Genomic DNA, 13,151 nt, shown 5'->3' with positions numbered 1-13,151 from the left:
AGCACTAAAGAGGGTTCATGTTAATAAATACGTAGAGGATTTCTATTCTAAATAAACAGTCGTTTTTAACCTTAGTTTGTGGCATTAATTAAATACAACCTAATTTAAGCAATATTTTCTTGTGAATAAAATGATCACAAAATGGCCTAATTCTGAACGAAATTTTTAAATTAAAACAAGACGTTAATCAATATGTTGCTGACCAAATGTGCTTTATCAAGTTTTTATTCACATTTTTTTCCACGGGCAACGCCGGGCCCTTAAGTTAGTATTTAATAGTAATTTATATTATTAGGCATTCAGGGGCACCCCTCTTTTAGCAAAAATTGCGTTCATAATTGTAAAACTCAAAATTTGCGGGGTTTTTCTTTAAACATTTGATGACAAAAAGCCTTTTTTAAAAAGATGAAAAAAATAATTCTGTCAAAATCTTTGCAGATATCAAAATGTCCGGTGACCGGAATTTAATGAATTTGAGCCTCGTCTCAAATCCGCCAAAAACCAGATTCAATTGAGCGCCAGCTTAAATCTTGAAACATTGAGTATAAATTTAAGTGGAACCATATTTGAGCCGCGCCTCAAATTTAAGACGCGGCTAAATTTTTTTTTAATTCGGCCACCGAATAATGAAATGATCCAATTTCCGTAGATTTCTGTTGTTTTTCGACTAATTTTACGGAAATATATTGGTGTACATTTCCGTAAAATTACACTGAAGTAAATTATCAAATAAACAATAAGTGAAATCATGATTCCAAGGATCATATGTGAGCTGTCACAAAAAATTTGGCTCCGGACGGTTCAGACTTTTTGAAATTGAGAAAAAAAACCAATTAATACAGAAAAAAAATTTATTTACGTCCAGGTCTGCTTAATATTATCTAATATAAAAGATATATTTATATCAAAATAGTTAATACTTGATTAATATAATGATATTGTACCATTTCTGTTCTCTTTTTACCTTGTAACCTTGACCCTATGCTCCCCCTTTATTATCTTTATAGAAAGAAAAACATATGTGACAATGACAAGTTCTAATATTGTTGGCAACTGACAAGTCTTGAAACATACAATAAAAACATTTGAATATAAAGATTAAAACTTGATTTGAGTGGAGCAAAAACATTCTATCAAGTTTTTTTTCCCTATGAAAATTAAAAAAAGACAAAATCATTTACCCAATTTTAAAATTTTAAAATGGAAACTTTTAAACAAACGGAACTGAATTAAATCTTTTCAAAAATTCAATAATACTCTTCTCAGGTACAAAGACTTTACTGATCTGATATGAATTTAAATGTCGAAAAAGTGTGGAAAATTAATTTTTCTTTCAATTGTTAAAACAGATATTTCTTGCTTTACCTTATTCTAAATTTGAATCTGAGGTTAATGCATCCATCTGCCTCTCTACACACATTCTAAATTCAATTCAATTCAAATTGTATATTTCTGAAGGAACATTAGTATTACAATTTTAAAGATAACATATAAAACATCATATTATTGCTCCTTCAACAGGAGAGCTCAATACACATTTTAAAGAATGTTTATCATTAAACATTTGAGACTAACAATGTAACAATGTGAAACAAATGCCCTTAATAATCTACAGGGTGTCCCACGAAACATGACAGTAGCAAGATGACTTGAAGGTCGTCTTTGATCTTTGATCTAATATACGACATTAAAACAAATTTTATAGTTAACAGTTATAAAATACCCGGGATTTCTAAAATTACCGGGAATATTAAGAATTTCCATTTTTAGAAATAAAACAAAAATTGTCAAAATCTGAACAAAATTTATCATCCCTCCGGTGATATTGAGAGCACAAAAATAGCAGAACACAATTTGGAAATTCCAGGACTAGGAAAATTATGCGGTTATTGTTTCAAGTTTCATATATACGAAAGGAGGTTGACGACTGAATATCTCAAATTTATTTAAAGACCAAAGACGACTTTTTCGTGGGACACGGCCTGCATTTGAGAATAAAACCATGGCTCAAATATTTGTGCACAAGCTGTGTAAAAATTAAGAAATAAAAAAGGAAAATGTTTAACTGTGCACATGAAGCACATGAAGCACATAAAATCAAGATGAATTGGTGTTTAAATTGATTTTAGTTTCTATACATCATTTCTTCTAAGAAAAGAAAAATAGATTTTTAAACAGTAATGTTTTTAAATCTTACAGTTCTCCTAGAATTGAATTGAAGTTCCCCAATGACTCACCTCATTAGCGAACTTGAGTTGAATGAAGTGCTCATGAGAAAAGAATATCTCCTGACTATCAGTCGTCCTCTAAAATGAAAAATAATGTTACAAAAGGTCCTAACTGGAAAGCCAGTGACGATTTTTAAATCGTCCTGAGCTGAAAACTTTAAAATTGTGGATATCGAGATAAATAAATCTTAAGTTTGTAGCAACAAAAGGTGTAACTCAACAAATCAGGTTTGGTTTGGAGAAACCAGAACAGCCAAAAATAGAGAAGCCGAGAAATTCGAAATTTTAATGAATCAACTGAGTCTCAACTCTCATTGGTGGGAATTCAAAAGAGCGGATTAAGAAGGAAATTAAAAGTGTCCGCATTGGATATTCAGATTAGCTATCAGGATTAAAGGTATTTTATTCTAAAGTTTTCAGGTCTAATTTTTCTACACTTTTTTGTTAATTTAATAATTCTTACAAACAAACTCAAAGAATAGGCAATATAGTTTTGGGCTTAGGACATCTTAGCTATTTCTAATGCACTTTAGAAGACCCAAAGTCGTAAAATCTATTTTTTCATCTATTTCATTTTATAAATATTAAATGACAAAGCCGATTTAAGGCCGTCACTTTATGTAAAAATTTCGACGAAATATAATATTCATAATTTATGAAGTATTTTATTTACAGCGGTCGGAGATGAATAAATGCAACAAAAGAAAATGCTATGTCTCCTCTTAGAAAACACGAAGAAAACAGGCTTAAAACTGATTCAACAATTAAGAACATGAATAAAAGAATTACATTTTTGTTTGATATTGCTTAACACATTGGAGAGTATATAATTCTAGGTTTCTAGTTAGGTTTGCACCTTAAAGGGACTGTAAACGTAACTATATAGTTAGGTTTGCACCTTAAAGGGACTGTAAACGTAACTATATGGTTAGGTTTGTACCCCAAAGAGAATGTAAGCGTAACTATATAGTTTAGGTTTGCACCCTAAAGAGGTTTGCACCTTAAAGGGACTGTAAACGTAACTATAGCTGGTAATCTAGTCCCTGGAAACCACAAGTCTAAATGACATGTAAAAATGAACACTCAGTACAATGCCATGACCTGGAGTTTTATGAAACTCAAATAGATTATCAAGTACAATAGGTGGCAACATAGAAATAGGCCAACACGACGTCACAAGTGTCAAATATAACAAGGAATACGAAATTTTCTCACATTAGTTGATATGTTCTCAAAGATTATATAAAAAAGTGTAAAATCAGAAACTAAATAGCACATAAAATGGTATTTATTTTACTGTAAGATAAGCACTTTGCTAAAAAATTGTCACTATTATACATAAATTTTGTCGGGCACAATACTGAATTGACACTTGTGACGTCAGAATACATGTGCAGATGTACTGAGAGTGTACAAATTCTACGTTGCCATCTATTGTACTAGAATCTAATTGACGAAACTTAAGAATAAGGATATTTATAGAATCTTGACATTCAATTGGAACTTGATCAGATAATGGTTCAAAGGGTCCCCATGTGAATCAGATAATGGTTCAAAGGGTCCCCATGTGAATCGGATAATGGTTCAAAGGGTCCCCATGTGAATCAGATAATGGTTCAAAGGGATCAGATAATGGTTCAAAGGGTCCCCATGTGAATCAGATAATGGTTCAAAGGGTCCCCATGTGAATCGGACAAGCCTTTCTACAAATGGCGAAACACTTGAAATTACGTCTGCAGTCTCTTTCAGTAGGAAATACAACCAGACAGGGGGTTCACGCAATAATATAACTTCGATATTCATTTATGAAATTTCTATAATTTAAACTTTTTATTTTGCATTTAATTTTAGCTTCAATGTAAAAGTGAATAATAGTTTTATAAAAAAATATCAAAATATAAATATATTTTAAAAAAGGCCCAAATTTTTCCTTTTCATTGCAGTAAAGAACATTTTGCCGACGATTTGCGTCCTCCATGATCCTAAAAATAAAAAAATAAATTTTTTTTAATTGGATATACTTTCAAACAGGAATGCTAGCAAAACTTACACAAGCAAAAGAATTGTAGCACCCCCAAAATGTATTATATTCCAAATTATTTTAACGCACTTTCACTTCTGACTTATAAAAAATTCATATTTTTCTGGAATGAAAGTCTGTGTCTCGAAAAAAAATCATTTTTGGAGATTTTTGGCTTAAAGGAGTGTTCGCGAAATTTTGTTTTACATGTAATAAAATATTAAATTTTAATATAAGACGATCAATAACTTTTGAGAATATTCATTCCTGAACTTTCGAGGATTTCTAATAACGAAGACGACATTTTCACATTTTCCAGAAATGTTTAAAAATCCAGTTCCAGCCGTAAAAACAAGTTGTCAACAAAGAATAAGACAACAATATTATTCTTTATCAGATACATCCGAATATAATCCAAATTAAATTTGGAAATTATGTAATGTACGATTAAGATGATCAGTTTTAGATATAATTGAATTATTAACGGTTTGAGTGGTAAAATGCAACATATTGAATTTAATGAATCCGTCTTGCTTCTGGAGCATTAAGCGTTTTTCTCCTTAAAGACGCTACACTACACAGATAAAAGTATTATATTAGTTTAGTGAACAAATCAGAATTTTATGATATTCAGCCTACCCCCCTAAAAACATGAACCAAAATGAAATAAATATGTTGCTAAAAGTTTCAATTTGTTTGTGCTACAGGTTGTCACCACGAAATATAACAGTTGGTAAATAGTTTAGAATGTCTTCTTCCATCATTTCTTAAGTTCTTTAATAACAAAGACAATAATAAAATATCATATAGGAGTCATATTATAGTAAAATTAACTTCAAAATAAAACATATTTGAGCAAAAGAAACGAAATAAATTGAAAACAACCTTTACTATCCAATACAGTGTATGGAAGACGATATTCAAAACTATTTACCAACTCTCATGTTTCGTGGGACACACTGTATCTTCGGGAGTGTTGAATAGTTGTACCTGAAGCCAGAGGAAGAACAAGGCAGGTTCATATCAATAATCTCAACCCTAAAATACACGGTTCAAAATCTGGGGCGATCAGTGATAGGTAAACAGGAAAATTTAATCTAATTTGAAATTTTATTTTATTTTTTTTAATTATGATAAATCTTGATAGATCATTTTTAATTATTACTTGATTCTCCATTGACTTAGTTCTTGACTATCTTTATAGATCGCCACATCCCAGGAGTCCTGAGTAAATACATAATTATTAAAGGGACTGTAAGCGTAATCTCAAGTGACCCTCCATGCAAAGATGGCAATACCCGATTTTCTACGGTATACTTGAATCCTTCGTCTGATCCAAAATATGGAAGATACCGTCCTTTGTCTGATTCAAAATATGGAAGATACCGTCCTTTGTCTGATNAAATCTGATAATCATTTTATTGCTTTTTAAAGAAAGAAATGCGCAAGTTAATTTTGCAGAGAAAACGCAAATAAACAGCTTAAGGAAACAAAATTATGGATATCTTATTCATACATGATCAGACAAAGCTTTAAAGGGTACCGTTGTGAACAGGGCATCGGCCATCTTGGAGGGTCACTTGAAATTACACTTACAGTCCCTTTAATCAAAGCCCAGTGAGGTAATGGCATCAAGTATAATTACAATATTTACATATTAAGGTATTGAAATATCAATGTATCAAGATAATATACTGGTATGAAGCTAGTAAAAGGAGTGTTCACAGAAAATGAATGGGGGTATAGACTGATTTACAGATTTGCATTACTCCGATCAAATCGTAAATAATTCAATCAAATTTAAAATCAAACATTCAGATATTACAAATTGTTATCACCGAATTCAATTCGATGCATTCGTAAATAAATATAATATTGTACAGGGTGTCCCAATAAACATGGAAATTCAGTGACGAATTCGATATCGTATTCGTCTTTTTAAATAATTCTTTGATTTAGTATAGTGATACATACTGAGAAAGCTGTAATCTGTATGAGTTTCGTCTGCTATTGTTCACATTTTGTTTGTTTATGTTTTGACTGCATACGGTTGTAGTTAGTAAAAAAAGAAAATTACAGTTTACAAACAGTAAACTTGTCCGTCTTCACTGTTCAGTGTTCATCATGCAGAGACATTTAAGCCACATCTTAACAGTCTTTTACCCTTTTCATAAAATAAACTCTAGCAGACATAGTAATATTATGGCTTTTGAAATTAGGTATTACAATGCTAATTCATAACAAAGACGATATCTAATTCGTCACTGAATTCCCATGTTTTTGGGACACCCTGTATAATATTTTTTATTTGTTTTATGTATAATTCACTTTAAACGACGATTATTTGGCCGCTAGGTGGCTCTGATTTCGACGTCGAAATATTAACTAAATTTAAATTTATTCAAATTATTTACTGAACTGCATAGAATATTTTAACCATTTTCTTCATATAGACTATAAGTTAAAAATAAAATTAGTAGCGATCGATGATATCGAATTTGATTTTTCGCACACTCCATTTAAGATATCAAAATACTATGTATGCTTCCTAATGCACTTTACGCCCATCTGAAACTTTTAATTAATATAAACATAATTAAACATTCAAGATATTAACATATCAAGGTATTACCACATCAAGATTTGAACATATCAAGGTATGAACATATCAAGTTATTAACATATCAAGGTATTACCACGTCAAGATTTGAACATATCAAGGTATTTACATATCAAGGTATTAACATATCAAAGTATTAACATATCAAGGTATTAACATATCAAGGTATTAACATATCAAGGTATTAACATATCAAGGTATTAACTTATAAAGGTATCAAGCTTTCAAGTTATCAAGTAATAAAGCTATCACGTGTATAAAGGTATTATGTGTATAAAGATATTATGTGTATAAAGATATTATGTGTATAAAGATATTATGTGTATAAAGATATTATGTGTATAAAGATATTATGTGTATAAAGATATTATGTGTATAAAGATATTATGTGTATAAAGATATTATGTGTATAAAGATATTATGTGTATAAAGATATTATGTGTATAAAGATATTATGTGTATAAAGATATTATGTGTATAAAGATATTATGTGTATAAAGATATTATGTGTATAAAGATATTATGTGTATAAAGATATTATGTGTATAAAGATATTATGTGTATAAAGATATTATGTGTATAAAGATATTATGTGTATAAAGATATTATGTGTATAAAGATATTATGTGTATAAAGATATTATGTGTATAAAGATATTATGTGTATAAAGATATTATGTGTATAAAGATATTATGTGTATAAAGATATTATGTGTATAAAGATATTATGTGTATAAAGATATTATGTGTATAAAGATATTATGTGTATAAAGATATTATGTGTATAAAGATATTATGTGTATAAAGATATTATGTGTATAAAGATATTATGTGTATAAAGATATTATGTGTATAAAGATATTATGTGTATAAAGATATTATGTGTATAAAGATATTATGTGTATAAAGATATTATGTGTATAAAGGTATTATGTGTATAAAGATATTATGTGTATGAAGGTATTATGTGTATGAAGATAATATGTGTATAAAGATATTATGTGTATAAAAGTATCAGAATGTCAAGCTATTAAGCTATTAAGCTATCAAGTGTATATAAATGTATTAAGATATCTAGGTATCAAGGTTTCAAAATATCAAGCTATCAAGCTTTTAAGCTATAAAGCTATCATGTGTATAAAGGTATCAACATACCAAGCTATTAACATATCAAGATATCATATCAACATAGAACAAATGTGTATAAAGGTATCACCATATCAAGCTATTATGTGTATAAAGGTGTCAAGCTTTCAAGGTAACATACTTTAAAATGTATCAAGGTATACCATGTGTATAAAGGTATCAAGGTATTCCATGTGTATAAAGATATCAAGGTATCAAGTGTATAATAGAATCAAGCTATCAAAGTATTTGTAGGTATAAAGGTAAAGTGTATAAAAGTATCAAGGTATCATGTGTAAAAAGGTATCAAGGTATCATGTGTATATAGGTATCAAGGTATCAAGTGTATAAATGTATCAAGTTTATAAAGGTATCAAGGTATCAAGTTTGTAAAGGTATCAAGTGTATAAAGGTATCAAGTGTATAAAGGTATCAAGTGTATCATGTGTAAAGAGGTATCAAGGTATCAAGTGTATAAATGTATCAAGTTTATAAAGGTATCAAGTGTATCAAGGTATCATGTGTATAAAGGTATCAAGATATTATGGTATCATGCGTATAAAGGTATCAAGATATCAAAGTATCACCTGACAACCTGACAGAAAAGTTCCATTAATCCCGACTGGGGTTTCTAGATCTAGGGATTGTCCTTGATTTAGCCGTAAGTTTGTAGTTTGTCTAAATACAGATTAGACAAATAAGACAAGAGAGAAAGTCTAAGCCTCTGATGTCTTATCTAGAGATGGGTATCTGATGTTCTATCTAGAGATGGGTATCTGATGTCCTATCTAGAGATGGGCATCTGATGTCTTATCTAGAGATGGGCATCTGATGTTCTATCTAGAGATGGGCATCTGATGTTCTATCTAGAGATGGGCATCTGATGTTCTATCTAGAGATGGGCATCTGATATCCTATCTAGAGATGGGCATCTGATATCCTATCTAGAGATGGGCATCTGATATTCTATCTAGAGATGGGCATCTGATATCCTATCTAGAGATGGGCATCTGATGTCCTATCTAGAGATGGGTATCTGATGTTCTATGTAGAGATGGGCATCTGATGTCCTAACTAGAGATGGGTATCTGATGTTCTATCTAGAGATGGGCGTCTGATGTCCTATCTAGAGATGGGCATCTGATGTCCTATCTAGAGTTGGGCATCTGATGTCCTATCTAGAGATGGGCATCTGATGTCCTTTCTAGAGATGGGAATCTGATATCCTATCTAGAGATGGGCAGCTGATGTCCTATCTAGAGATGGGTATCTGATGTTCTGTCTAGAGATGGGCATCTGATATCCTATCTAGAGATGGGTATCTGATGTTCTATCTAGAGATGAGTATCTGATGTTCTATCTAGAGATGGGTATCTGATGTTCTATGTAGAGATGGGCATCTGATGTCCTAACTAGAGATGGGTATCTGATGTTCTATCTAGAGATGGGCATCTGATGTCCTTTCTAGAGATGGGCATCTGATATCCTATCTAGAGATGGGCACCTGATGTCCTATCTAGTGATGGGTATCTGATGTTCTATCTAGAGATGGGCATCTGATATCCTAACTAGAGATGGGTATCTGATGTTCTATCTAGAGATGGGCATCTGATGTTCTATCTAGAGATGGGCATCTGATGTTCTATCTAGAGATGGGCATCTGATGTTCTATCTAGAGATGGACATCTGATGTTCTATCTAGAGATGGGCATCTGATGTTCTATCTAGAGATGAGACAGAATTTTTAATAGCTCGTTCACACAAACTTAAAAAAACTATCGATTTTAATGAACAAAAGAATTTTTCAAAACGTTTGAAAAAAAATATTAAAGAATGGTTCTTTGAACGAACTTTTGAAAAATATCGTTTTTTACCGAACAAACGATTTTTTCGAGAAAAAAAAATAATGGTTAATCGATAACATATCAAAAGATGCGTAAAACAAGGGGGGTGGCGTTGAAGGNGAAAAAAAATTAATGGTTAATCGATAACATATCAAAAGATGCGTAAAACAAGGGGGGTGGCGATGAAGGCTTAGCGCCTTTTAAGTGGAATTCAGCCCACCAACATGTTAAGCGTCCCCCCCCGGAAAAAAATGTATGTTTAAGGTGGAATTATTAAAGAGTAAACCCCTGTAGTTTTTTCTTCAAATACAAATATAAATTTTTTTCATACATTTATTTTTTAAAAGCTTACCCTGTACAATACTGTGTTTCTGATGGCTTCACATCATTATTCCTTTCGCTAACCGTTTGTTTTTTTCCATCTCTATTAGTATATACAAGTGTGATAAACTTTAGGAATCCCAGTATTTTACTATTATAGTCATGGTTTATTCATAAGGTTGCTAGCAAGTAGAGGAAGATAGGAGTTTATTCTTTAAGCAGAGAATAACATAATCGACCCGTTCCATTTCATCATTTGGTTTCATACATGTTCATAACAAAGTTACACCAGGTGTACAGCTATCTCAGCCAAACTTCGAAAAAATATAGACTGACAGTTCAAGATATATATTTCGATTAAAATGTTATCATCCTCAGTCCTGAAAAAAATTTAAAATATTAACAAACTAACACTTAAACCGACCTACTAAGGAAGAATCATCCGAATAAGAAACTAAGAAACGGAAACGGAAAATGAAAGTTTGGGAGTCTGCCATTAGGGAAGTTGCCCTTTTGTTTGTTGGATGTACTTCTTTTTAGGTTGGATGAACACTTTTTGTAGATTATATGCACACTTTTTGTATGCTGGACGTCCTGGACACGTCCTGGACACGTCCTGCACAGTGTACACGACCAGGACTACTTACACTTTTTAAAGGTTTGAATTATATCAGAGGGTAAGCATCGGTCCATGTTAGGTAACGACATTTTTTAGGCTGAGCGCTGTGGCTAGGATAGGATAGGTTAGGGGAGGAACCCGACTGTCATGATATTCATTGTAGTATACCATTAGCATCTATTCCAGGTTAAGGATGGTTCAAAACCCTTAAAAAGTTTTAAAACCCAAACGAAATCAAATAACACTGTAAGAATGCAGTGTTAACCAAGGGATTAGCACAGCAGATGTATAATTAATTTACTAACAATCAAAAATAAAAGGTTCTTCGATTTTTTGTTTTTAAAGAATTGATAGTTAGTTTTGATGATGATGTTCAATTGGTTTCTTTTATAAATATTCACACTCTATATACCCTTGTATTATAGCCGAGGAAACCAAAGCTATGAGAAACAGAAGAATCATCTGGAGAAATATCATCTTATTCATTCTAAAATATAATCTTATTCATTCTAAAATATAATCTTATTCTTTCTAAAATATAATCTTATTCTTTCTAAAATGTAATCTTATTCTTTCTAAAATATAATCTTATTCATTCTATAATATAATCTTATTCATTCTAAAATATAATCTTATTCATTCTATAATATAATCTTATTTTTTCTAAAATATAATCTTATTCATTCTATAATATAAGCTTATTCATTCTAAAATATAATCTTATTCTTTCTATAATATAATCTTATTCATTCTAAAAGATAATCTTATTCATTCTAAAATATCCTTAGTGCTGATACGTGGATACCATTAATATAGTTTATAGTGCTGATATATGGATACCATTAATATAGTTTATTGTGCTGATACGTGGATACCATTAATATAGTTTATAGTGCTGATACATGGATACCATTACTATAGTTTATAGTGCTGATACATGGATACCATTAATATAGTTTATAGTGCTGATACATGGGTACCATTAATATAGTTTATAGTGCTGATACATGGATACCATTAATATAGTTTATAGTGCTGATACATGGATACCATTAATATAGTTTATAGTGCTGATACATGGATACCATTAATATAGTTTATAGTGCTGATACATGGATACCATTAATATAGTTTATAGTGCTGATACATGGATACCATTAATATAGTTTATAGTGCTGATACATGGATNTACTTCTACCTTCTAATATATCTGGATATATCTACTTCTACCTTCTAATATATCTGGATATATCTACTTCTACCTTCTAATATATCTGGATATATCTACTTGTACCTTCTAAGATATCTGGATATATCTACTTCTACCTTCTAATATATCTGGATATATCTACTTCTACCTTCTAAGATATCTGGATATATCTACTTATACCTTCTAATACACTTGAATATTTCAATGATTAGTTTCTGCATAATCAACTGTGGACAGGTGGGTGATCAACAACTGTTGCATGGTGGTTTAATATATTCATCTAAAAAATATTCTTTCAAATTTTTTTTTAAAAAACTCTAAAATATCTGTTATTCCCAGCTTAGAAAATATATTTATATAATATAACTAGTAATATATCTATTAAAGTTTTTACCCCCAACCTGTTGGTATTTTTGTATATTTTCCTTTGACCCAGGTCACATAATTAATTTGACACCTGTAGATTTTTATAACTTTTAAATCAAATATAATAAAACTGTATAAAATATATGTTTGAAATAAAATGTTTCATGTTTATCTATANTTTGCCGTTTGTCATAATTTTTTACCCTATGCCGTTTAACCTTTTGTCGTTTTACCTTTTGTTGCTTTTTGGCCATTTGTCGTTTGACCCTATTTTTTTTCAAGCAGTTCCAAACAGAAAAGAAATATATAATCGGGCTATTTTCTATATTGGACCCTTTAAAAGATTTCAAATAAACAAGAAACCCAAATTATTTTAAAATGGTGTAAAACTAAAATAAAAGAAGTAAATGACGTGTTTGATCAATTTTATTCACCATTAAATCCCTTTTAAAACAACTTTAATGAATACATAAATGTTTTCCATATTTCGATTTAATGCAGTTTCTCATGCAATCAATAAAAGTCAAATGTGATTAGCTAGGTAATAAAACGGAGGTATATTTATTTGTTTCTAAGCATGTGTGTTTGTGTGTCTGTACCAAAAGAGTGTGTGTAAGTAAAACCGAACCGAAGGCGTGTACTGTAGGTATATCCAGTACATAAGAATCTTGGCATTTGTGCTTTATACATGTCTAGGAGTGCACATTTGTGTATTGGTAATTGTTTGATAAAAAATTGTAATGTATGTATTTTATATATATTTTATATCATATATATCTAAGTCAACACTATAAGTAAA

The 13,151-nt window shown here is 30.5% G+C and overlaps 1 protein-coding gene across 1 annotated transcript; it reads right to left on the bottom strand.

Annotated features, from left to right (window-relative positions):
• Positions 1–1,361: 1,361 nt before the first annotated feature.
• On the bottom strand, positions 1,362–12,262 carry LOC111704199 (uncharacterized). Its single transcript, XM_023476352.1, has 9 exons — positions 12,167–12,262; positions 11,189–11,263; positions 10,189–10,260; positions 8,580–8,670; positions 5,414–5,472; positions 5,239–5,286; positions 4,159–4,210; positions 2,238–2,306; positions 1,362–1,421 (listed from the first exon to the last, which is right to left on the bottom strand). Exons 1-9 carry the CDS (start codon positions 12,205–12,207, stop codon positions 1,362–1,364), a joined length of 567 nt encoding a protein of 188 aa, XP_023332120.1. The 5' UTR covers positions 12,208–12,262.
• Positions 12,263–13,151: the final 889 nt, after the last annotated feature.

The sequence above is a fragment of the Eurytemora carolleeae genome, unplaced genomic scaffold (genome assembly GCF_000591075.1).
Source record: "Eurytemora carolleeae unplaced genomic scaffold, Eaff_2.0 scaffold383, whole genome shotgun sequence".
Taxonomy (NCBI): domain Eukaryota; kingdom Metazoa; phylum Arthropoda; class Copepoda; order Calanoida; family Temoridae; genus Eurytemora; species Eurytemora carolleeae.
This window is presented reverse-complemented; position numbering and strand designations above follow the sequence as displayed.